Source organism: Poromitra crassiceps (genome assembly GCF_964638095.1).
Source record: "Poromitra crassiceps genome assembly, chromosome: 14".
Classification (NCBI taxonomy): Eukaryota; Metazoa; Chordata; class Actinopteri; order Beryciformes; family Melamphaidae; genus Poromitra; species Poromitra crassiceps.
Genome location: NC_139633.1, coordinates 42,215,540 through 42,243,112, shown reverse-complemented (window position 1 = coordinate 42,243,112; position 27,573 = coordinate 42,215,540). Strand labels below are relative to the sequence as shown.

General features: G+C 45.5%; 1 protein-coding gene across 1 annotated transcript in view; it reads left to right on the top strand.

Annotated features, from left to right (window-relative positions):
- Positions 1 to 27,044, top strand: part of entpd6 (ectonucleoside triphosphate diphosphohydrolase 6) — a gene marked incomplete at both ends in the record, with an annotated part of 33,226 nt that extends 6,182 nt beyond the window's left edge. Inside the window, 11 exons of the mRNA XM_083650794.1 lie at positions 437 to 580; positions 3,897 to 3,972; positions 12,398 to 12,433; positions 12,630 to 12,718; positions 16,082 to 16,161; positions 21,482 to 21,546; positions 21,797 to 21,901; positions 23,072 to 23,212; positions 23,763 to 23,819; positions 25,301 to 25,413; positions 26,955 to 27,044. Of these exons, the coding sequence (XP_083506920.1) occupies positions 437 to 580; positions 3,897 to 3,972; positions 12,398 to 12,433; positions 12,630 to 12,718; positions 16,082 to 16,161; positions 21,482 to 21,546; positions 21,797 to 21,901; positions 23,072 to 23,212; positions 23,763 to 23,819; positions 25,301 to 25,413; positions 26,955 to 27,044 (996 nt within the window). The remainder of the gene's footprint in view (positions 1 to 436; positions 581 to 3,896; positions 3,973 to 12,397; positions 12,434 to 12,629; positions 12,719 to 16,081; positions 16,162 to 21,481; positions 21,547 to 21,796; positions 21,902 to 23,071; positions 23,213 to 23,762; positions 23,820 to 25,300; positions 25,414 to 26,954) is intronic.
- Between the last annotated feature and the right edge of the window lie 529 nt (positions 27,045 to 27,573).

Below are 27,573 nucleotides of genomic sequence, written 5' to 3'. Positions count from 1 at the left end.
ACCACAAGTGATGAAGGACTTCGTGCTCCGCCAAAACTGACTTGAAGCTTGAAGGCAGTCAGTTTATTTATTTTCATTTCCTAGATTTAGTTATTCGGTGACTGTTTCAATCAAATCCAGGTCCAGAGATTAAAGACCACCAGCATACACCACCTGTAGCCAATGCTACTACTATCATTGGAGTAAGTAACTGTACTTCTACTTAAGTAAAGAGGGTGTGTACTTTTCCTATCTCTGAGTGTAGTACTGTGTGTGTGTGTGTGTGTCAGTGTGTAGTACGGTGTGTCAGTGTGTTGTACTGTGTGTGTCTGTGTAGTACTGTGTGTGTGTGTCAGTGTGTAGTACGGTGTGTCAGTGTGTAGTACTGTGTGTGTCAGTGTAGTACGGTATGTGTCGGTGTGTAGTACTGTGAGTTTTACTGTGTGTATCTCTGTAGTGTACTACAGGGCTTTTGGAGCTGCTGGCAGTGGCCCAGGAAGAGGTCCCGCACCCTCTGTGGAGCCACACCCCTCTGGTCCTGAAGGCGACCGCTGGTCTGCGCCTCCTGCCCGGGGACAAGGCCACCTACCTGCTGGACCGGGTACTGACACTCCTATTCATTTTATATATTTGTATGAAAATCACATTACTTACCTTGAGCCGAAGTTACACTACAAGGCTTTTCCTGCGATTTTAGCTAGGATTTCCAGTTGGACACAGTCTGTCTTTGTCTACACTAGTCAGGCAGTCAGTGTGGGCCAGTCGGCCCCAAAATACCAAAGCGGAAATAGTCATTCAGTAATACATTTGCGCTTTTATTTTGAAGGTAAAACCACCTAGCTTCCTGTATGGTCAGTAGCTGCGAGAGCTCTTGTTTTCATGTGAGTTCACTGCCTTAAAGTTGAGTTCAGTTGCTGTGACAAGTCGTGCAGTGCAGTGGTCCCCAACCACCGGGCCGCGGACCGGTACCGGGCCGCAACGCATTTGGTACCGGCCCGCGACAATCATTTTAGTGTCAAGTAAAAATACCAAACATTTTCTGCTCGCAGCTTCATACATACTAAGCAGGGCTCGACATTAGCGGCTGCCCAGTTGCCCTTGGCAACCATTAAAAAAGGTTTCTACTTTCGCAATAGACCCTTTTTATGTTTGTAAACAACGATTACGTGTTTTGTGGGCGGTTGCCAGCTGAACTAGCGGTTCAGCTGGCATAGAAATATGGACGATCCAGACTCCTCCACGTTTTTTAAAGCTTTGCCAGCAACAGACAGGTTATCTTACACAAATAAGCTAACTCTTTCAATGGGGTGAGGTTTCTTGCCCCGTAGTCACTGTCAGGATGGGTCTAGGCTCCAACTACATCACAAAGTTGCAGAGCCGGACATCGTCATATTCCTAATGGGAATGTCCAGCATCTATACGCATACGACACAAGTCCTTTTCCTGTATTCTGAGGATCTCTCTCGTTTCGGCTTCAGTTCCCCAGAGTTTTGGATACCGCGATGCGTGCACAACTAACCCTGTGACGTCCTGTAACTAACCCTGTGACGTCCTGTAACTAACCCTGTGACGACGTCCTGTAACTAACCCTGTGACGTCCACTCAACTAACCCTGTGACGTCCTGTAACTAACCCTGTGACGTCCTGTAACTAACCCTGTGACGTCCTGTAACTAACCCTGTGACGTCCTGTAACTGACCCTGTGACGTCCTGTAACTAACCCTGTGACGTCCTGTAACTAACCCTGTGATGTCCACTCAACTAACCCTGTGATGTCCTGTAACTGACCCTGTGACGTCCTGTAACTGACCCTGTGACGTCCTGTAACTAACCCTGTGACGTCCTGTAACTAACCCTGTGACGTCCTGTAACTAACCCTGTGACGTCCTGTAACTGACCCTGTGACGTCCTGTAACTAACCCTGTGACGTCCTGTAACTAACCCTGTGATGTCCACTCAACTAACCCTGTGATGTCCTGTAACTGACCCTGTGACGTCCTGTAACTAACCCTGTGACGTCCTGTAACTAACCCTGTGACGTCCTGTAACTAACCCTGTGACATCCTATAACTGACCCTGTGACGTCCTGTAACTAACCCTGTGACATCCTGTAACTGACCCTGTGACGTCCTGTAACTAACCCTGTGACATCCTATAACTGACCCTGTGACGTCCTGTAACTAACCCTGTGATGTCCTGTAACTAACCCTGTGATGTCCTGTAACTAACCCTGTGACAACTAACCCTGTGATGTCCTGTAACTAACCCTGTGACGTCCTGTAACTAACCCTGTGACGTCCTGTAACTAACCCTGTGACGTCCTGTAACTAACCCTGTGATGTCCTGTAACTAACCCTGTGACGTCCTGTAACTGACCCTGTGATGTCCTGTAACTAACCCGGATCTATAGGGCGTGTTTATCTTTTGTTGCAAGAAAGAGGCTTGTCTTGGCTCCCTTCCTGCCGATAATTGATTACGGAGATTCACCTTATTCTTTGCCCGTACAAGGATGCTTCTGCATGACGTCATTTTGTAATCGTCTTTCCGGTTTTAGACACGGAAGTAGATTACGCCTACCGCAGTCATTTTTAGACTTGCTAAAAAGCGGTTTTCAAGCAAAATAAACAAACCGTTTTAAAGTTTTCATATTTTTCGGGTGAGAACGTAACATACATGTGACCAGTTTTATCAGAATAAGGCCTATTTGGAAATATTTTACGAGCAGCGAGGACAGGCTGTGCTGACCGGTCGGACTAACCATCTGTCAAACCCTACTGTAGGCTACTGGCAGTGAGAAAACACTCTCAGACGTGCTTTTGTAACTAACGTTAAATGCCGACCGGGTATCAGCCATCAGCTTTAAGTTTTCCAACTTTGACCATGTTTAGCCATAGATATGACATCATAACAGTATAGGTGGAGACTCTGGAGATGATGCGCCATGGCTGCAGTTATGGAAATCACCCGCGCCTCCAAAAATTGTGACTGACAGACAGACAGACACCGCCCACCCACCTAGGTGCCATCGTGCAACTGTGCGGCATCGGCTCATACTATATCACAGTTGCTCGAGTGACATCACTGATGACATCACAACTGCCTGAGTGACATCACAGTTGTGCAAATTGTTGTTCGAGTGACATCACTGATGACATCACAACAATTGCTCGAGTGACATCAATGATGACATCACAATTGCTCAAGTGACATCACTGATGACGTCACAATCGTGACCCACACTGCTGCTACTCCCGCGCCACACACACCGCCACCCATTTATCAAATTTTAATTAAGATTATATTAGTTGTGTCTCTCTAATATGATACACTGGTTTGAATATGCAGTAAACCGTTTAATTTGCAGATAGACCAGTGCATGCAATATCGATTCATCATATTTATATTAGTAATTTCTTTCTGGGGGAAAATCCACCAACACGAGGCTTCATTACTAGTTTAGGCGAAGATTTGATGTGAAGTCTGACTCAAGACCCACCCTACTCTGCCTCTGATTTGTGGTTGAGTTTGTTCTGAGGGTAAGCCAATCAGAGGCGGAGTAGAAGTGACATGTCACCTTTTTTCTCCCCACAGTTTAAACCTGTGTCAATGGTAAGAATGTGTCAATTTGAGAATAAAATGACATAAAATTAAAGAAAAAAGTATTTTATGTATTTCAAATACACAAGATACAAGGTCTGAAAGTATTTTGATACAAATTACATCTTATTTTTCTGAATGAGTGAATACACAAATGTATTTGAAATGCGTATTTTAAATATATGTATTTAAAATACTGCCCATCTCTGAGTACATTTGAAAGTGGGTTTCATCCTCTACTTCGCCAAGCTCACAGTAGCCACTGTGTGTGTGTGTGTGTGTGTGTGTGTGCGTGCGTGTGTGTGCGTGCGCGTGCCTAGGTGCGGGCGGTCTTCCTGGACTCTCCCTTCCAGTCCAGAGAGGACAGTGTCTCCATCATGGATGGAGCAGATGAAGGTAAGGCTCACGCCAGGCCCACCGCAAAGTGTTAACACACACAGGTGTGTCAAAGTGTTAACACACACAGGTGTGTCAAAGTGTTGACACACACAGGTGTGTCAAAGTAAAGTGTTGACACACACAGGTGTGTCAAAGTGTTGACACACACAGGTGTGTCAAAGTAAAGTGTTGACACACACAGGTGTGTCAAAGTGTTGACACACACAGGTGTGTCAAAGTGTTGACACACACAGGTGTGTCAAAGTGTTGACACACACAGGTGTGTCAAAGTGTTGACACACACAGGTGTGTCGCTCCGCGTGTTGCGCTGAATTTGTGTAGTTTGAGCCTGGCATAATGCATATTTATCTCTAGTGACAAACCCTAAGGTGCTTATTGGCTCCCAGTGGGTCCGTTTGTGTCTGCACCCCTGGTTTTTAGAGTGTAGCCAGATGCGTACGGCTCATTATCCAGCGGTTCCACCTCCGAGTTACTGGCTGTGTTTTGGCCATGCGTTGACCTTTCCCCTGCCGTCACAAAGAACCCTAATGCACTGATAGCATTGTTGTGTATATAGATATAGACTGTAGAAATCACATGTAGGGTTTTAAATGGGACATGGAGCGAGCCCCGCGCATATAATCCAATCCTCCTAAAGTAGTTCATACAAGCAATTACTTACCACTTAGTGTCCTGCTTAGTGTCCCACTTAGTGTCCTGCTTAGTGTCCCACTTAGTGTCCCTGGGAGGGGAGCGATTATCTGTCATCCATTTCTGAGGCTGTTTCCTTCTTCTCCCTGGCCGGTGGATCAGCTCGTTACAGTGAGACTTGCTTCAGCTCGTTACAGCGAGACTTGCTTCAGCTCGTTACAGCGAGACTTGCTTCAGCTCGTTACAGAGAGACTTGCTTCAGCTCGTTACAGAGAGACTTGCTTCAGCTCGTTACAGCGAGACTTGCTTCAGCTCGTTACAGCGAGACTTGCTTCAGCTCGTTACAGAGAGACTTGCTTCAGCTCGTTACAGCGAGACTTGCTTCAGCTCGTTACAGCGAGACTTGCTTCAGCTCGTTACAGTGAGACTTGCTTCAGCTCGTTACAGAGAGACTTGCTTCAGTTCGTTACCACGAGACTTGCTTCAGCTCGTTACAGTGAGACTTGCTTCAGCTCGTTACAGCGAGACTTGCTTCAGCTCGTTACAGAGAGACTTGCTTCAGCACGTTACAGAGAGACTTGCTTCAGCTCGTTACAGCGAGACTTGCTTCAGCTCGTTACAGAGAGACTTGCTTCAGCTCGTTACAGCGAGACTTGCTTCAGCTCGTTACAGAGAGACTTGCTTCAGTTCGTTACCACGACCTTGCTTCAGCTCGTTACAGCGAGACTTGCTTCAGCTCGTTACAGCGAGACTTGCTTCAGCTCGTTACAGAGAGACTTGCTTCAGCACGTTACAGAGAGACTTGCTTCAGCTCGTTACAGCGAGACTTGCTTCAGCTCGTTACAGAGAGACTTGCTTCAGCTCGTTACAGCGAGACTTGCTTCAGCTCGTTACAGCGAGACTTGCTTCAGCTCGTTACAGAGAGACTTGCTTCAGCTCGTTACAGAGAGACTTGCTTCAGCTCGTTACAGAGAGACTTGCTTCAGCTCGTTACAGCGAGACTTGCTTCAGCTCGTTACAGAGAGACTTGCTTCAGCTCGTTACAGCGAGACTTGCTTCAGCTCATAACAGGGAGACTTGCTTCAACTCGTTACAGCGGGGCTTGCTGGCCCGTGGATCAGCTCGTTACAGCGGGATTTACTTCCCGCAAAATATATTTTATTTTATTTATATATTTTATTTTATTTATATATTTCAGATTCTTCTCCCATTTTCTCCCCAATTGGTGCTTGACCAATCCCCCCTGCTGTAGCAGTCGTTGCTCCACCCCCTCTGCCCATCTGGGGAGAGTTGTAGACTAGCACATGCTTCCCCCTATACATGTGCAATCGCCAGCCGCTTCTTTTCACCCGACAGGACGTAGCGCGTGGGAGGATCACGCTATTCCCAACACCCCTCAGTAAATTTCTGATTTCTGAATTTCCTTTATGATTCCTGAATTAAGTCATCCAGGTCCACTCCTCCTCCCTTCACTGAGCCACTAATGGACAGATTCCCTCCCTGAGCTAACGCTAAACTCTGAGCTAACGCTATACTCTGACTCAAGCTATAACCGGATTACCCCCCGGCCTTATTACCACTCAGATATTTAGCCGTTCTTCTTAGCCCGGATGCTTCTCCCGTGGCAGATTACCCACGGATGGAAGCGACTTATTGTTAATGCAGATCTCTAAGTGGTATTTGGTGTTGTGGGGGGGGGGGGGGGGGGTCTCTCTCCATACTTGTTTGTTTTGTTTGAAAATGGCTTCTTAGCATCGCTCGCTTCATCAGAGTTTAATGGTAAAGCTCCTATGATATAGTTTCTCTGAAGCCCTGTAATCGTGCGTCCAGGGTCACAGGTCGCTGCTAAAAGGCTGTAATGCATACAGCAGCCTGCGGAGGCTGAGTGCCATAGATACTGATGATAGACACTCATGTTTCTTTGGCTTGACCTGGATAACAGATAACAGATAACTGCCACCATACTTCATATATACATACATAGATTGTACATTATATACTGTATCTGCTTGAAATTACTTCCATTTGTGCACATTTGTTAGCCTGGTTAAAATCATCCTGATAATGTGACCACACATTGTGTGTGTAACAGTCAAGCCATCCACAGTGATTTCTAGAGCTGGGTATTGGTTTAAATTTCAAGAATCAATTCGATTCCTATTCACAACGTTGCGAATCGATTAATTTTGATTCGATTCGATTCGATTCGATTACGATTCGATCAATTTCAATATTGATTTGTTTAGTGATACCAAAACGTGTTTTTTGAGCTGTAACCTGAATTACATGACTGTCCAGTTATGTAACACAGGGGTTCCCAACCAGCCAAGTAGATACATGGGGAAAAAAAGTTGCAGACCTGTTGTCAATTTTAATGGTTTTAGTTACACATATATTTACTCACCAGGTGGTGACAAATGTAAATAACAGCCTTTTCATCTGTCAATAAAGACACTTTCACAATTATGCACAGTGATTTGATTTCAGCCTATATAATTTCTAAAAGTAGATATTAATGATCAAACATTTCCATTCATGTAGCCTACAGTATTTATGTTTTTGTTTCAACTACAAACATAAATAAACGTCAACTTGAAACTATGTTTCAACTACCACACACAGCATAATATTTTAGCCTGTTTATTATTATTATTTTTTTTATTAAAAAAATCGATCTCTGGAGTGGACATATGAATCGATAATCGAGGATTAAAATAAAAATCGATTAAAAATCGGAGAATCGATTTTTTGAACCCAGCCCTAATTTCAGTGAGCAAGAGTACGACTTTTACACCCGAGAAACCCTGCCCATACATACTTCTGTTCTTCTTTAATTGTTGTTATTGAGGCTATTTCTTTTTTATTCTATATTTTTTTCTGATTCCCTCCCCCCCCCATTTTCTCCCCAATTGTACTTGGCCAATTTTCCCCTGCTGCCCCGGTCGCTGCTCCACCCCCTCTGCCGATCTGGGGAGAGCCGTAGACTAGCACCATGCTTCCCTTCGCAGTTGCCAACCGCTTCTTTTAACCAGCGGGGAGCTTGTCACCGGCAGGACACGGGGGCGCGACCCGGTAGGCAGGGAATCTATCGCTCCACTACCCGGACGCCCATTTATTGAGTCTATTTCTGCAATAACTTCACTTACAGCTGTGTTTACTCTAAACAACGTTAACTCATTGAGTGCCAATGACGTCTAAAGACGCTACAGAGCAATGAGGGCACGAACGAGCCGGTTCAGAGACAGTTTATTTCCAAGAGCCATAGCTGCGCTCAACATGCCCTAACACAGTTATCTTAGATATACTGTATGTAGACTGTATATGTAGAATATATATCTATATACATCTATATATATATAGATATATATAGAATAATAATAAGTATATGTACATAGAATGTTCAAGAATGTACACACAGAAACCAAGGTTAATGTCGATGCTTAATGTATATAGGACTGTCCAAGATGCTAAGGGGAATGTAAGTGGAATGTATATAGAGTGTACACAGAACAAACCTGACACGACTAGACACTTTTTACACTTTTTATTTTTATTTTTATTTTTATTTTTATTTTTATTTTTATTTTTATTTTATTACCTCATACTGTGATACACTAGACACTTTTACCCTTTATTACCTCGTTACTTTTATACCATTATCTTTATTACCTAACTTATTGTCTTGTCTAAACGCACCTAGGGGATTGCTTCAATTTCGTTGTTCTTAAAACTTGTTTTGTGACAATGACAAATAAAGCTAGCATAACTATTAATGTTAACTTTCTGGCTCAGCTGAGCAACCATTTTGAGGTGGTAAAGCAGGTGTAATCAATAACATTAACGAGGGCCCTGGTACTGGAACATCTAAATGGAATAGAGAGCCAAACTGACCGTCTACTTCCTGCTTCGACTACCAATCAGCCTAGAAAAAAATGTGAATGGTGGTCAACGGCGAGGGATTACTTTTTTATGCCTCCGCCGGCGATAGCCAGGCCGGAGGCATTATGGATCCAGGTTGTCCGTCCGTACGTCCGTCCGTCCGTCCGATGTTCGTTAACGCGATATCTGAGGAACGCCTTGACGGAATTTCATCAAATTTGCCTCAAACATCGACTTAGACTCAAGGATGATCTGATTAGATTTTGGTGGTCAAAGGTCAAAGGTCAAGGTCACTGTGACCTCTCCATGCCATTTTCAAGCTTGTTAGCGCAACATCTCAGAAATGCCTTGACAGAGTTTCATCAAATTTGCCTCAAACATCGACTTCGACTCAAGGATGAACTGATTAGATTTTCGTGGTCAAAGGTCAAGGTCACTGTGACCTCACGAATGCCATTCCCAAGTTCGTTAAAGCGATATCTCAAGAACGGCTTGATGGAATTTCTGCCAATTTGGCTCAAACGTCGACTTGGGCGCAAGGATGAAAGGATTACATTTTGGTGATCGCAGGTCAAGGTCACTGTGACCTCTCCAACGCCATTTTCAAGCTTGTTAACACCATATCTCAGGAATGTCTTGAGATATGCCTCAAACATTAACTTGGCCTCAAGGATGAACTGATTACATTTTGGTGGTCAAACTTCAAGGTCACTGTGACCTCACGAATGCCATTCCCAAGATGGTTAACGCAATATCTCAAGAACGGCTTGATAGAATTTCTTCTGATTTGGCTCAAACATCGACTTGGACGCAAGGATGAACTGATTCCATTTTGGTGGTCAAAGTTCAAGGTCACTGTGACCTCACACACCCAATTTCCAAGCTCTGTAACGCAACATCTCAGGAGCGCCTTGACGGAATTTCTTCCAATTTGCCTCAAATGGCGATTTGGACTCAAGAATGAACTAATGGCGGATGCACAAGTCCGCGTTGCGGTCGTTCTAGTTTTATCCTGTTTGAATTGTGAAGTCCACATGTACATTTTGTCCATTTAAAAGATAACTTTGCATGTCAAGAAAGCCACAGTTTGTGGTCAAACTGAAATGTAACATTTAGTTTTGTATAAAACTCACACCAAACACCAACATGGCCTGGCGGGAGAGACGTCACTTATGTGACTGGTTGTGCGTAGTCTTTCTGATTTATAACTTATATTGCAACAGTTTTACCACAAACTGCAACTTTCGTCACTTGCAAATGTATCTTTTAAATCAGGGGTGGGGAACCTTTTTCATATCAAGGGCCATATAAATTTTATAAAGTCCTCCAAGGGCCATACTATTATGAACACGTGACCAGAGATGCAAAAAAAAGACAGAAATAAATGTCTATATAACCACTGTGTTACTGAGCCTCAAGATTGCTGCATTTCTACATGTCAGACTCACCTAATGCGATGGCTGGAACTGTTTCTCTTTGGCGAGGCGTCTGATGTCAGCTGGCAGTGATGATGATGCTACTCGAAGCTGGTTCTCCAAGTTTGGGTCAGTCAGTCTTGAGCGGTAGCGAGTCTTTGCAAGAGTCAGTTTTGAAAAGAACTGTTCACAGCGGTACGTTGTCCCAAACAGAGATGCAAACTTCAGGGCGTGTCTCCTCAGGATGGGAAAATCCTCAGCACGAACGTACAGTTTGTAGAAGTCCAGCAGAGACAGGTTGTTGTACTTAGCTTTGAGCTCGTTGTTGCTTTGCAGCTCAATTATTTCCATTTGGACGTTGTCTGGCACATCTGCTGGTTGCACATTAAACGGCGTAGCAAACATGTCCAGTTCTTTTTGTATATTTTTCACATCATGAAACCTCTCATCAAATGCCTGAATGAGTTGTGCACACTCACCAGCATATTCTGTTGTAACATCAGGCTTTTGTTCTTGCAGAGTGGGAAAGTGCACAGTGATTCCCCTTTCCAGTTGTCCTTGCCACAGCCTTAACTTCGCTTCAAATGATTTCACATTTGAAAGCAGGGAGCTGATGAGCTGGTTGGGACCTTGCAGTTTGACGTTTAACTCTGACAGGTGCTGGGTGATGTCCACCATGAAGGCCAAATCACTGAGCCACTTGCCATCACTGAGCTCCAAGACAGGTTTCCCCTTCATCTCCATGAACTGTTTGACTTCTTCCCGCAGTGTATAAAACCGTGCGAGCATATTTGCACGACTCAGCCATCGCACTTCACAATGATAAACCAGATCACCGTACTCTGACTCGAGCTCGCTGAGTAGCTCCTTGAACTGGCGGCTGTTGAGCCCTCTGCTTTTGATGAAGTTTATGGTGGACACGACGGTTTTCATCACGTTGTTAAGCTTCAGGGATTGTGCACACAGATTCTCCTGATGTATGATACAGTGACATGCAACTAAATCACTTGGATCCAGACTCAGACGGCTCATTTCTTTTTTGACTAATGCAGTTAATCCTTTTTGCGCACCAACCATCGCGGGTGCGCCATCAGTAGCGATGCCGCTCAACTTCTCAAATGGCAGTTCAAAATTGTTCATGGCCACAACAACTTGACTGAACAAATCCTCACCTTTGGTCGTGCCGTGCATGGCTTGCAAAGACAGCAGCTCCTCCTTCGTCTCAAACTCGGCCGTAATCCCACGCACAAAAATGGCAAGCTGCGCTGTGTTTGTGATGTCTGTTGTCTCATCACAGGCCAGAGAAAAATACTCAAAGTCTCTTGCAGTGGCCTTCAGTGTTTTTTCAATGTCTTGTGCCATATCTGTAATCCTGTCTGAAACCGTTCTTCGAGACAAACTGACGCTTTGAAATAATTTCACTTTGTCGGGCGCGAGCAGCTCCGCCGCAGCGACGAGACACTCTTTCACAAACTCTCCTTCAGCATGAGGTTTCAGCTTCTTGGCTATTAATTCACTCACGACAAAACTTGCACGCGTAACATTCTCTCCGTCAGCCTGTGGTCTTGTGAAAGTTGCTTGCTGGGCACCCAAACTCCGACGAAGAGCGTTGATTTTATCCACACGCATTTGTCCTTTCAACTCGACGAGTTTAGCATGTTTCGAGCTGTAGTGGCGCTCAAGATTCGCCTTTTTCATCACTGCCAGCGCCTCGCCACAAACTAGGCACACTGGCTTGCCTTTCACTTCAACAAAGAAAAATTCGTTTGTCCATTTTTCCTGGAATGCGCGGCATTCTGCATCTACCTTCCTTTTCTTGACAGTCGCCATTTCATCACTTGTTAACACTGTGTGCTCGTCTAGTGTCAACCAGGTGTCAACACACAAAGTCACGTACCGGTCACATGCTGCGTTCACTGACCCTGACGTTGACTCGGACATTTACAACAGTCTGTTTTATTTCAGAAAACTAATGGCTGTCGGTCATTGTTTCGTTTCCCTGTTTTTTTTTAATTCCTACTAGTCTAAAATGTAACAATTTTATTGTGTTGCGGGCCGGTTCAAATGGCCTCGGGGGCCGTATACGGCCCGGAGGCCGGACGTTCCCCACCACTGTTTTAAATAGACAAACATCATGTGGACCTCATGACACAATTCAAACTGGATCAGAAAATGAATGTCTTCGCCATTCACCACCATTCATATTTCCCCCCCGTGGCTGGTTCACGTAGGGACCGACCGGAAGGGGAGGGACTTTGGCTTTAGCTCTCTATTAGTCGGTTTCCCAGGTGTTGCTAGGCAGACGGAGTTATGCTTTGTGGAAAAACGGTAGATTTTGATGCAAAACTGGCACCTAAAATGTGGAAATAATTCACAGTATTTGTATTGTTGGCTGTGACCATGGTAGGTGGCACAGTAGGTGTGCGTGAAACCATTTGAATGTTTTGTGATGTTGGATGGCAGCAGATGCATAATGAGATCTATGTTTCTCCTCTGAGGTGTGTCTGCCTGGATCACCGTCAACTTCCTCACAGGTGAGACTCCTGCTGTGTTTGTGTGTGGTGTGTGTTTGTGTGTGGTGTGTGTGTGTGTGTGTGTGTGTGTGGTGTGTGTGTGTGTCGAGCGTGTGTGCGTGCGCGTGCGTGCGCGTGTATGCTTTCTTTCATGCGTGTGTGTCTGGGGGAGTGTTGGAACTCAGATTAATGTGAACAAGAAATCTCTCTCTCTCAGGTGGTCTTCATGGTGCTGACTCGCCCACAGTGGGGATGTTGGATTTGGGAGGCGGGTCGACCCAGATCACCTTCCGGCCTCAGGACGAGGTGAGGGCGAATGACACAGAAAGAAAGACACAGGACAGACGGCAATGGAGGATGGTTGAGAGGGACGTGACAGAGAGAGAGAGAGGACGGAAAACAGGAGAAAGTGAAACAAAGAGAGAATGAATGATTCAGCTATATGGGGGGGTCAGGGCATTGCTCAGGGGGCATCGGGAGGGCTGGAGTGACAAAGTCCTGATTTGGGGGCGGGGTTGGGTGGCTGGGTGGCTTTGGGGGTCCGTGTAGAAACACACGCTTAACCCAAGTTTGGCTATGTTAAGCAGTTCATTTTGAATATCTATTCCTATGGTAATGACGGAGCAGGGGTAATCTGCTGTGTGTGGGGCTGTTCACACATAACGTTTGCATTTTTGCATGGAAAAAGCACTACCTGTAGCACTTTTTGTGAGGAGGGGGACCAGCTGCACCGTTAGCTGCAGCTGTTGTCCCTACCTCAGATCTCCGGTGGTTGGATGGCATTTAGCGCTTTGTTCGAGCAGACTTGTGAAACAAGCGAAGGCTCATTTCCAATAGGCCTACATGTCCGGTATAATCCATTCTGCTTCATGATCACTGTTAAAGTAACGTAAATCCACGGGTTACAAGGTCCGGTGTTCTGCCAAAAAGTGAAAACTGACCAGTGACCATAACGTAGCTGCAGCTAAATAGTGATCGCCATGAAGCAATAAAGTGATTTGTTCTCCACATTTCCTCTCGCTAACGTTATGGGACGACGACAGTGTAGTCAGTAAACTAGTGCCATGTTTTCAATGAGTTTTATCGGGGGTGCGTTGTGGAGAAGCGTGCGTCTGTCTCGTGTCGTTAACGGGAGCGCATCTCCACCAGTCAATTCTCGTGATGAGCTGAGAAACTTCCGGTTAAAACTTTCAAAATAATATTACTTTACAAAAGTAAATAGCTTATTGATGCATGTTGGATGAGAAAAAGGTATTTCAACGAACAAAGCAGCAAACCTTGTATCAAAATACTTGTGATGTTAAGATTACGAGTGAAACTGTAAAGCATTACTCAAAATTAATATTAATGTCAATGTTACAATAAGGGTTTTGTTTTGAAAGCCCTAAAGCAGATGACATACTTTTACATTTTGGCTGACTTGACGCCCGTGCAGTTATGCCTATCTGAAACACAGCCATGCTGCCTGTATAGCTGGATCCACATGACGATGCGTGCCTACCATTTTTAAAGGGGTGGGGCGAGTACCGGAACAGCGGAAACATTACTCGAGTACTGACATTATGAACGAGTACTCGAGTACCCGAGTACTCCCGCCCATCCCTAACATACACATGTATATTATACATGTATTCTATATATTTGACTATTTCTATGGAAAATGCATGATTTCCCCCCCAATAGCTTCCATGTAATGTGATGCAGTAACTCTAAAAATCCAATATAAAGAGGTGTGTCCTATTTGTCCAGTGTAATTTCTGATATTGATTCAGAGTCACCGCCTCACATGGCATGGAAATTCTATTATGGATCCTTTGAAAATAATAATGATCACATAGAATACAGTTGTACTCTTAAGGATTTTGTTAACAATCTGAAAACATTAGTTCCGCCTGCGTTGTTCCTACTTGGTGCTAGGGCTGGGTCGGTTTGAAAATTTTAAAACCGGTTCGATATTGCCGTCTAAACCGGATCGAACCGGTATACCGATTTTTTTTGTAATTAATTTTTTTTTTTTTTTTTTTTTTTTTTCAAGCAGGGCTCCCGAGTGTGGCCCATAACTGTCTGTAGTGCAACTTCAGTCCACCTGATAGCGATAATACACCTCTAAGCTGGTATTGTCAACCAGAAATGATACTGAATAAAAAGAAGCAGGACACCTGTGTAACAAACACCCTGTATTTATTTCTCATAACTATTCAGCTCAACTTTTCTTCTAAACATCAAAATAATAAATGAAATAAGACTTCTGCCTATAGTGCAACTTGAGAAAAAGGCTAATAAAAACACAAGCAGTGCAATCAGAATGGATTGGCTTACAGCTGAGCTGCCTTATAAACTTCAAAACTCACAAATTCACACAATATAGGGCCTAGGCATGGGTCGGTTTGAACATTTTGAAACCGGTTCGATATTCCCCAAAAAAACGTATCAAAGCGGCTGCAGTTGGTGGCGATAATGCACCTCTAAGCTGGTATGCTGCCAACCAGCACGAACACTGAATACAAATAAGCAGAACCTTTTAACTGTAACAACACACTGTTTTTATTTCTCATAACTATTCAGCTTAACTTTTCTTCAAACATCAACATAATAAACAAAATAAGACTTTTGCCTACTAGTGCAACTTGAGAAGAGGCTAATACGAACAATAGTGCAATCAGAATGGACTGGCAAATTTTTTTTTTTTTTTTTTTTTTTTTTTAGGTTTTTTCGGTTTGCACGTGATCAAACCGGTTTGGGCTCGTATACCGAACCAAACCGGAAATCGACCCATGCCTACTTGGTGCTTGTCGACAAACTGTATGATAGTTAGGTGAACGTATATTTTGAGAGACAAGCCGAGGGCCGCTTAAAATTGGTCCACGGGCCGCAATTGGCCCCCGGGCCAGACTTTGGACATACCTGGCTTAGCTGCAAGCCGCAATATTGCTGAGATATCAACAACTGGCCAATGGATTTCAAATATGATGCTCCTGTTGGAAAGAGCGTGACTCCAAATGGTTAACGAGGTAATATTGGGCTAAATGAAATTCTCTGTCCAGCAAATTATAATAATAATAATTCATTTATTTTATATAGCGCTTTTCCAGACCCAAAGACGCTTAACAGAGAACAAGAGACAAGCAACAGGGAACAAAACAGGCAACAGATACAAGTAACAGGCAACAGTTACAGGGAACAGATACAGATGACAGTGGCGGTTCAGGGCAAGGTAGTATGGAGAAGCAGAGGGGAGGAAGATAACAGGAGGGAGGAAGAGGGGGGAGGATGGGGGGGGGAGGGTGATGGTTTGGAGCTATGGTTTGGAGGAGGTGGTCAGGGGTAGGGGAGGTTGTAGGCTTGGGAGAACAGGTAGGTTTTGAGTCGGGTTTTGAAAGTGGGGAGTGAGGGAGAGTCTCGGACGGTCTGGGGGAGGGAGTTCCAAAGTCGGGGTGCGGCGCGGGAGAAAGCACGGTCACCGAAGGTTTTGAGTCTGGATGGGGGGATGGTGAGGGTGGCAGTAGAAGAGGATCGGAGTGTACGGGAGGGGCGATGGGGGATGAGGAGGTCAGTCAGGTAGGGGGGGGCTAGGCTGTGGAGGGCTTTGAAGGTGAGGAGGAGTAATTTGAAGTCAATGCGTTGCATTCTAGTTCACTATTTATTTATTCTCTCTCTCTCTCTGTGCAGAAAACCATCCAGACTTCACCCTTCGACTACATCAGCTCCTTCCAGATGTTCAACAACACACACACACTGTACTCCCACAGGTACACACACACACACACACACGCGCGCGCATGCGCACGCACACGCACGCACACACACACACACACACACACACACACACACACACATACACATACACACACACACACACACACACACACACACACACACACACACACGTGCGTGCGCACACACACACACATACACACACCATCAAAGTGTGACACTGCAGAATTCTGTTGATTTCTGAGACTCAAATCTTTCCAGCGATGCCATTGGCTGCTAGAATGTAAACGTTAGGGTTGTACTACAACCCGGGTTTTACGAGTGAGAAGGAGAGCTCTCACTCTAGTGCCTTATCCGCTGCGTACGCAGCCCACTGGAAGACTGTTATTTTTGCTCCAAAAATGACCTTTAATTTTAAAACCGACCACCCACCAGTAGGTGGCGTGGTGCCCCCCCTGGGGCTGATGCGGCCACCCACCTCACCCACGTGACTACGTCACGCCCGCTCAGCCCCGGGATAGCCACTCATTCTTCCAGCCCGCTGAGGATCGACGCAACCAACGACGCATCGACGCAGCAAGGCTGGGTAGTGAGAGCTCTCCTCACTTGTAAAACCCGGGTTGTAGCACAACCCGGGTTTTACTTCGTTTCGAACTCAAGCTCTCACTTTAGTGCCACATTCAACCGCCCTTGCTGCCGGGAGCACCCCACAGAGCGACCCGAGAGGCATCGGTGAACCACGGCCGCATGGCAAACGTTCATTCCCGACCGTATGACATCTTAGAGCGGCAACGATACTACTTTCTTGCCACTGACAGTACCGCGTGCGCGAACCGCGAACCGGACACGTCGAGGCTGTAGTACCTAACAAACGTGTGATGAGAGGACCATGAGGCCGCAACGCACATGTCCTCCACCGAAACACCACGCAACAACGCAGAGGATGTCGCAACGCCTCACGTATAATGCGCCTTGATACCCTCCGGGGGTATCTTACCCACGGCAGAGTATGCCAAAGCGATCGCCTCCACTATCCAGTGTGATAAGCGATCTTTGGTTGGTCTGCCCAAAGCAGACCAACAATAACAGAGGATAAACATGTATGAGGAAAAGTTAATAATTGAAGTGGAAAACCACAAAATAATATATGACACGACACATCCTTTTTACAAGGACAACACCAAGCAAGTCCACCCCTCCTCTGCTTCTCGATTTCACCGCGAGAACTTGTCGGTCTCGTCACTCTAGCTGTCTGGCGGAGCGGAGCCGTGACGTGCTCTGCACGCAGCCGGTTTAGTGTTGGCGGAGCACAGCCGCAACGCAACGCAAATGCAACCAGTGCAATTCCCCTGTAACACTTCTGGATCCATCCATCCACTGTTTCCCTACATTCTTGATCTTCTCCTCTTAACTTTAACTTTGGTCTTCTGGCTTGACTGATTGGTGAAGTTCTCCCTCACTTCTTCACAAGTTAGTCTCACTAATCCTAAATGCTTCATTGCTGCTTTGACAAACAACTGGATTTTAACATCTTTTGATTTCCCCTCAATTGTGTTTATCACTCCTACAATGAATGTACCTCACTCCTTTTTGTCCACATACACCCGGGGCCTGTACTACAAAGCAAGATTAGTGGTTTAGCGAGGTAACTTCAGGTTTAAACCTGGTTTGGCCGTACTAGTCAAGTTTATTTATATAGCCCTAATTCACAAGCATGTCTCAGAGGGCTTCACAGAAAGTATGTCTAGCTAATTCTAGCTAACACACAGTAACAAGAATATACAGAATAAAGATAACATTTGAACATTTGAAGAAAGCAGGAGAGTGGAGGAGGGAGGGAGAGGGAGGAGGGAGGAGAGGGGGGAGGTGGGGGAAAAATAGGAAATGTGGAGGAGGAGAGAACAGAGGAGGAAAGATGAGGGTGCAGGGGAGGGAGAGCCAGGGTAGGGGTAGGGTCTAGGGTTGGGGGAGGGGAGGGAGTAGGATACGGGCCCGGATTAGGGGGAGGGTGGGGAGAAATGGGAAATGTGGAGGAGGAGAGAACAGAGAAGGAGAGGTGGGAGGGTGCAGGGGAGGGAGAGCAGGGGGAATGTGAGAGGGAGGAGAGGGCAGAGAGGAGGAGAGAACAGAGAAGGGGAGGTGGGAGGGTGCAGGGGAAGGAGAGCAGGGGGAGTGTGAGAGAAGGGAGAGCAGGAAGTGGCAGGGATTCAGGAAAATAGGGGAGAAGAGGAGAAGGAGCAGAGGGGGGGAGAAGGAGGAGAGAGCAGGAGAAGGGAGGGGGGGGCGGTGGGATGTGGGGGAGGAAAGAGCATGGAAAGAGAGGAGAACAAGAAGGAGGAAGAAGGGAAGAAGCGGGGGAAGGGGGAAAGAGAGAGGGGGGGGGGGGGGGGAGAAGATCAGACAACTGACTACTCTAAGCATTAACCAGAGCTAACTGGGACATAGTATCTAGCTAATCTACAGCCTAATCTGGCCTATCCTACCCTGCTCTAGTCTGATTTTAGCCTGAACACTAACAGGTCAGCCTTAGGCTGTAGCTAATCTATCGCCTACCTAAGCTGTTCTAAACCAACCGGCAGCCCTCGACCAGTGATGAAGAGCACCGATGCCCCCCGACCCGGCCCCCGCCCACATAAGGCGTGGGAGGGAAGGCCAGGCCGGGACACAGCGGCACCCCCTCACCCCCAGTGAACGCAAGAAAACCTGTCCACCATATGGTGGCAATCCACACATGGATCGCCACATGGATTGCCCCAGTGACTTGGCTGAGGAGGAACCTTGTGAGGTCGTTGTGCTAGGGGCCCATTGCTGCGGCCCGGGCGGACCCAGCCCCCACGCGACCCGCCCCCCCAGCCCCCTTACTACAAAGCAAGTTAACTTCTTACAACATATATTTCCATAGCAACTTATGCTTCACACTTAACCTGGTCCGCAGCAGGTTGCAAGGATAAGATTAGACCCCTAAATACACCGCCCACGAACCAATCGAATCAGCAGTTTGGAAAAATGGCCAACCCCTTTCTGGACGAGTTTCCCATCTAGAAAGGAGCACGAATTGTAATGTTGAATGAGTAATGTTAATCAATGTTAATGTTAATCAAGGACTAAAGCCTTGCACTTGTTGGCTATTTTAATTAAGCCCTACTTACCACTTTGGAATATGTTTTTATATATTCATTTTTGTGCTCTCAAGTAGCCTAGATACGTTGTTTGATCCCGCTGATCGATTGCAGCTGAATAGTGAGTGGAGAAATATCACTAAACCGGCATAAAAAGGTTACATAAACGTCTCCAAAGCGCACGGTGCCGTGTGCAAAACGGAGCTGAGACTGACGTTGGGTTGGAATTGAAATGGTCATAGCCTACATGCTGGAATAGCCTACTACATCTAAGCAATTTAATATGGGATCACCTGCACACAGGCGATCCCATATTAAGATGATTCATATCTAGGCTACTCCTGCATTTTGCAACTGCAACTGTGTTGCTTTTGGCCTGTATGATGTGATTGAACTTCATATTTCCAGCATCATTATATGAAATATGGAGATATGCTACTCTGCTGACAATATATGTGACCACAAAATAGGCTATTTTTTATAAATGAAATCTATGCCCGCACGTACCGTGTCGTTCAGAAGCCTCTTTTAATTTTATTATCATTCTTTTTTTTATTGATAGCCTATAGGAATTATTCAATCAGTGCTACTAAACACATCATGACATCATTATTATTCGTTGAGCCTAAATGGTCTATACATACGGATTTTGGACTGAGACATTACACATTGCTTCCACTCGCAGTTTATTGAGAGGGTGAATTCAGCTGCTGTAGGATACGTTGAGGCAGAAACCGCTCTTCAAATAAATGACTGATGTGAATAAAAGTGGTAACTTTAGACAGTCATTCGGGAACAGACTAAAAATATCCAATGCGGATTTTGATTCTGACATAGTAGTAGATGGCTTTGATGAATGAGGAAATAGGCGTGTCTGGCGCTGTAAAAGCTACGGTTCTGAGCTGAGCGGTCCATATTGCATTGTGATTGGCTAGTTGTTAAAAACCACGCCTCTTTTGCGGGCACGAGCTCATGTGCACGGGCATTTTCATGTGCACGCACAGTCAACTTGATTAGAAAAACCTGGTTCGAGTTAACGACTGGCAAACGAGGTTCGTAGTACAAGTTAACTACAATCGAGCTGATCTAGTTTAGACAAACCAGATCAAGGGACAGATCCTGGATCTTCTTATAGAACATTCGTAGTACAGGCCCCCGGTCACTTGCTGTTTGTTGTAGCTCTCGGCCTCCCGTTGCTCCTTGTTCACTTGCTGCATTGTTCTGTCCTCTTGACACGCTCACAGCTTCTGCATAAGTGATCCTCCTTTCCACTCTTACCTTCTGAATATCTCTCCCTCCTCAGAACCTCACATCCACCATGCGCCACACTATGAGCTCCTCCACAACTACAGCATTTTGGTTGCACCCCTCTTCCACACTTTCCATACTCGTGATCACCCCTACATCTAGCACACCTTCTCTTTTCTTTACAGTTAATAGCAGTGTATCCAAACCTTTGACAGTTATAGCACATTTTTATATAATATATATATAATTTTTTTTCCAGATTTTTTATCCCCCATTAGTGCTAATTTAATTTATTTATCCTGGTTGCTGCTCCACCCTCTGCCGATCTGGGGAGATCCGAAACTGCCTCCATGCTTCCTCCGAGACATGGGCAGTTAGCCAGCCGCTTCTTTTCACCTGACAGGGGAAGCTTCACCGGTAGGACATAGCACGTGGGAGGATCACGTTATTCCAACGAGTTCCCCTCCCTCCGAACAGGCGCCCCTAACGACCAGAGGAGGCACCACATCAGCAACCAGGATATTGCATGTTTTTGGTGAGGGGTTCCTATATGAAGGAAACCCCCAGGGGGCACGGGGAGAACATGCAAACTCCACACAGAAAGGCCCTTTTGACGACCCCACCCGGGCGGTGGGCACTCGAGGACATGTGGACGCGCATGCACTCATTCAGTGTTCACAGCGTCCCAGGTGGGAATCGAACCCAGGACCTTCTAGCTGTGAGACGACAGCGCTTACCACTGCGCCACCGTGCAATATTCTTTCTTACAGTTGATTCAATTTTTATTTCCAAATTCCGTCTGCATTACAGAAATCCTCTGGCCCCTATTCAACTGCTATTGGAGCACAGAGCGAAAAGGGGCGTGACTTAGGAAAGGTCAATTGCGACACTAAAACCAAAGAAATCAATTGATCAAAGAAATCAATAACCGCTTGATCAAAGAAATCAATAACCAATCGGTCACAAATCCTCCCTCCTCTTTCCTCAGTTACCTGGGTCTGGGTCTGATGTCGGCGAGGCTGGCGGTCCTGGGCGGTGTGGAGGGGCAGAGCCGTACGTCTCACTCTCTGACCTCACTTTTGCACACACACACACACACACACACACACACACACACACACACACACACACACACGCACTGATCTCTGCTGTCTCTTCAGAGCCTCCTCCAACAGAAATAAGCCATTATCTAATCGTTTGATAACAACACAAGATTAATGCCTTGCTTGCCAGCTGTTACTGTGATTTAGTTGCTGTAATAATCTGTCTGTCTGTCTCTCTGCCTGTCTGTCTCTCTGAGCAGCAGTAGGGGGCACCAGTGAGCTTGTCAGTCCTTGTTTGGCTCCAGAGTTTTCCGGCCAGTGGGAACACGCCGAGGTCATCTACACTGTGAAGGGACAGAAGGCAGGTAAGGGCCAGGAACTAGCCACCACCTGGTTTACTTGCAGAATAGAATATGACTAATGAGGAGGGGAACCTAACTAGCCACCTCCACTGGTTTACGAGCCAACTTTTAGAATAGAATAGAGCTCTAATGAGTAGAGTAGACTGACTAACTAGCCACCTCCACTGGTTTACGAGCCAACTTTTAGAATAGTATGGTACTCGTCGTGCCAAAAAGTGATTGCCTGTATCGCGCAGGTTATATAACGTTGCATCTAACAACGTTACAGCTGCTTTTATCTGGTTCAGACAATCATAACGTGCAAACACATCACTTTATGTCCATTGTAACAGCAAAGGCATGTTGTTTGCAGTTGTAGCGCAAACGTTACATTTGCATGATTATACTTGTAGGCAAGTTTTGTTTCCGATATTTCTATGTGTTTGGTATGTCTAATATCCTTGTTTAGGCCTGTATTTGGAAACTAGACTATGCTAAACAGTATTTACTATTTATAATAAACATTTATGCTTCTTTTTTTTTTAAATATAAAACAAAGAAAATGTTTTGCAATTGGCCTTAACTGCATTTTTTTACCTGCTCTGAGACCTGGGTTATAACCAGTCCAGTCCCTTTTTACAAGTTTAAAAAGCTGATTTGACTGCAGCCATGTGTTTCTTGGCAGACAATTACTTTTTTGGCACAATATATATTGACAACATCAAACAGGGACACTACAGCCACCACATTGGATCATGAATTAAACCTACTGATGTGATTTTGTGATTAATCAATGGCTTATATGGCTTATATGGTTCACATATGCTCTAGGTACCCCCCCCCCCCCCCCCCCCCGGTATTTCTCTTTTCACCATACATGAGTTTGCATCCCTGTAATTAGCCACTTCCACTGGTTTACTAGCCAAGTAGATATTTAAAATATAATAGGACTCTAATGTTGGTTGGCTAGACCAACTACTGTAACTGTTTTCATTGGTTTACTAGCTGACTATCTGGAATAGAACAGGACTCTAATGAGGAGGGGAACCTAACTAGCCACCTCCACTGGTTTACTAGCCAACAAGTTGTGTGTGTGTGTGTGTGTGCGTGCACGTGCTTGTGTGTGTGTGTCTGTGCCTGTGCCTGCATGCTTGTGCGTGTGTGTGTGTGCCTGCGTGCTTGTGTGTGTGTTAGGGGAGCCGGTGTACGAGTCGTGCCTGAACAAAGTGGAGAAGGTTCTGTATAGGAAGGTGAGGAGAGCAGTGGAGGCCGAGCACATGGACTTCTACGCCTTTTCCTACTACTACGACCGAGCCGTGGACCTGGGAGCCATCGGTACCCTAACCTACTCTACTGACTTCTACTGACATCTACTGAATAGGGTTGTCACGATACTAGAATTTCTAACTTCGATACCGATACCCAGGAAAATCGATACTCAATGCAGTTTTCGATACCGGCGAGGGGAAAGGGGGGGGTGACAAATAAGAAGGCATACAAATAAACAGTCAGATGGACGGACAGCTGCATCTCCATAATCTAGGCCTGATAAAACTCATTAAAAACGTTGCACTTAAACCGCAGATTACCCCTGCTCGATTCATCAGCCTAACACTTTGAGCGTATAGTATGTTTGATTTTTCATTAAGAGAAAGCACTGCTGATATCGATACTGTTACAAGAGTATTGTGTTCGTTTTGATTTTTTTGTAGTGATACTTGCCGATTCTATCGATCCCTCTTTCAAATGAGTATTGTATCAGGTTAAAAATTTTAGTATCGATACTTATCGATAATTTTGACAACCTCATGTCAAAGTAAATGCGTTTCAGAGAAATGTTTCCGCAGAGAAGTGAAGTCTGATGTGAGGTTTGGTTCCTTGTCAGAGGAGAAGACCGGAGGCTCCATCAAAGTGTCCGACTACATCCAAGCTGCCAAGAGAGGTGAGAGGGCGCCATCGTGCTGTCACTTCACTGTACTGCAGGATTCATCTTCCTATTGACTGAAATGGGAAGACTGTTTTTCCTTCGACACACAGTAAATTGTTTTGTTTACTTTCTTACATTTGTACAAGTAGCTCTGTACACATTTGTAATATTATTATTACCTGTCAACTTTAAGTCTGTGCGTCCATAATAGTGTTTTCAGAGATGGGAAAAGTCAAAGATGTAAGAATACAAGAACAGACTGAAAAACTGGGTTGCATGAACAAACAGAAAAATACACAAGGAACTGATCAAAACTGTACTATAGCCTATAGTAGCTGACATAAATATCTACTACTCTAAACAATAGTAGACACTTGTTTTAACAAATGAATACTCATTTTTAAAAGCATTCAGGATTTGTGTAAATGTTATATATTACTCTGTTGTTAAAATGGAAGAGCACACTGACTTGTTTAGGACTCGAAACTCAAAGTTTAGGACTCGGACTTGACTTGGGACTTGTCAGTCTTCACTTGTGACTTGACTCGGAACTTGAGTGCAAAGACTTGAGACTTACTTGTGACTTGCAAAACAATGACTTGGTCCCACCTCTGCTGAGGAGTGCGGTGACGGCACCTGTGCCCTTCTGAAAAGTTCTGAGATTTTCAAAAATTGAAGCGCTCTGAGACACTGTGCAGAGCCTTTTTCTCTTGGTGACCGCATACTGTACACTCTCTCTCTCTCTCTCTCTCTCTCTATATATATATATATATATATATATGTATATATATACATATCTTCTGTGGTGTAAGCAGTGTCTGACTCTACTTCTGTGGTGTCTGCAGTGTCTGACTCTTCTTCTGTGGTGTCTGCAGTGTGTGACTCATCTTCTGTGGTGTCTGCAGTGTCTGACTCTCCTTCTGTGGTGTCTGCAGTGTCTGACTCTTCTTCTGTGGTGTCTGCAGTGTCTGACTCTTCTTCTGTGGTGTCTGCAGTGTGTCTGACTGTCTCCTTCTGTGGTGTCTGCAGTGTCTGACTCTTCTTCTGTGGTGTCTGCAGTGTGTCTGACTGTGTCTCCTTCTGTGGTGTCTGCAGTGTGTCTGACTGTCTTTTTCTGTGGTGTCTGCAGCAGTGTAGAAATTTGGCCAGGGGCAAGGGCAAAAATGCCCCCAAGAAATCTCAGAATGCCCCTAAAAACCATGATCCAGGGGTAAAAATTGCCCCCAATATTTTGATAATTGTATTTTCATTCAATTCATTTAATTCCCATCTCTTAACACACACTCAGCACCTGCAAGCTGGTTGCCAGAAAATGACCATGAAGAACACATTCAGACAAACAGCGCTGTTGTTCACACTACGCTTTAGCAACGTTATGCACTAATTCCTATTTTTTTTAAGTGCCCCCAACATTTTGTAAATGCCTCCAGTTTTTAAACAGTGGGGGCAAAAGTTGTACCCAAAATATATTTTAAATTTCCTACACTGGTCTGCAGTGTGCGGTGGTCTGTCCGAGGTGCCGGTTGAGAATCCCTTCCTCTGCCTGGACCTGACCTACATCTCTGTGCTGCTGCAGGAGCTGGGCTTCCCCACACACAAAGAGTTCAAGGTGAGAGAGGGTTACATACCTGCCAACATTACCACACATAAAGAGTTCAAGGTGAGAGAGGGTTACATACCTGCCAAAATTACCACACACTAATGGCCCATTTCCACCACTGGTATCAGCGTGCCCTGCCCAGCTCGTCTCGCTTTTTTGTCTCATTCCACCAATCAAAAACCTGGACAGTCGGGGTTGAGTCATGCTAGTTTTGGTCCCTGCTCTGTTGAGGTTCCAGCGCTGTGGACCCGGTACCATACGGTGAAAACACTGCAGATGACTGATTGGTCAGGCAGAATCGTGTTTACTGTATCTACTGCCAATGCTGGATACCAGTTTAGTGAAATAAAATCGATCTCCTTGCTCAGCTTTAACATGACGGTGGTTTTTCAATTGTTTTGAGAGAGAAAACGTCTGCTCCTCGGGAAGCCCTTTGTAGTTGCGTGTAACGTCGGCTCCACTAGGCCGGAGGCGGGAGTTTAGCGAAGCCGCGGTCTTGCCTGGTGAGTTGCCACCGGGGTTCTCCCCGTAGCGCAAGATTGAGGGGACACATTGCATTTACACTTGTGTTCAATGTGTACACAATGCATCCCTGACCACCTCTGGAGGTGGTTTGGCCGATCAGATTGCAATCTGTCTTCAATGTGTCTTGGGGGCGTTTACACCTGTACTTTCAAATGGTCAAGCACAATCTGATTGCAATCTGATGACAGAAAACGCATGTTAATGCCAGGTGTAAATGGCCTCTTTGTGTAGAGCATTGGTTCCCAAACTGGCTCCAACTGGTGGTCCGCCAGCGCATTGCATTATTTATTTATTTGACAGACAACAGTTTTTAGTACCACTATGTACCAAACCACTTCCACTGCTTCCACATATACAAAATAATCCTGAGGAGTAGGCTTGGGCTGATTTTCGGAAATATTGCAATATTTTGGAAAATCACAATTTAGAAAATTTGCTTTCAAATGCTGTAGCAGGTTCAGTTTTAAAGCCAGAGTGAAGTTACTGGTATCATATGAAACTAGAGGACCTCAGGCATCGATCCATTGGTACCAACCTGATACCAGCCTAATCTTGGCAGGTGTGTGTGTTGAACCAGTAGCCTTATCAGCTAATCAGCTACTTTTATTTCATGGGGGAAAATGTTGGTATACGCAGGAAGGGGTCCCTGGGAAATGTGGTTTGCTACATGGTGGTACTGGTGTATAGAATCAGTATTGTGTGTGTGTGTGTGTGTGTGTGTGTGTGTGTGTGTGGCTCAGGAGGTAGAGCGCGTCGTCCACTAACCAGAAGGTCGGTGGTTCGATCCCCGGCTCCTCCAGTCCGCATGTCGAAGTGTCCTTGGGCAAGACACTGAACCCCAAATTGCTCCTGATGGCTGTGCCAGCACCCTGCGTGGCAGCTGGCCGCCCTCGGTGTGTGAATGGGTGAATGTAGGCACATTGTAAAGCGCTTTGCATAAAAGCGCTATATAAATGCAGTCCATTTACCATTTTTACCATTTGTGTGTGTGTGTGTGTGTGTGTGTGTGTGTGTGTGTGTTCCAGTTGGCGAGGACCATCAATGAGGTGGAGACCAGCTGGGCTCTGGGAGCCACTTTCCACTACATCATAGAGTCTCTGCCCAGTGCACGCTAAGAGCTGGAGCTGGATCAGACAGACAGCTCTGTGTGTGTGCGTGCGTGCGTGCGTGCGTGCGTGCGCGGATCAGGACTCTAGAACATTGTGAAAGTGTGGTTCCCTCCAGCAGGGTCAGAGGTCAGAGGTCAGGGCTTCCTGCTGTGGATCCAGCAGGTTTGTGAATATTTTTTGGTAACACTTTACAATAAGGGTCCATTAATGCAGATGAGCTGAAATGAAAAAATTACTTTTTACAATGTATGCCCCCCAAAAAAATCACAAACATTTCTTTGGATTTTTACATCAAACTCAAACCATGTTTTCTACGAAATCTACAGTGTGCTTACTACGTCAGCATATACTACCCAATTTCCGACAGCTGTCAATCCTGTCATTCTCCGGCAACTGTGCGTGCAGTGCTAACACAGAGCTAACGTTGACTAGCTAAGATCTTTCTGCAGGGGGCGGGGAGGCTCAAACAGCCTGTACAGCCTCGTTGGTCACTCCCAGAACCAAATAGTCATCCTCTCCCTCGTCTCCCCTTCCA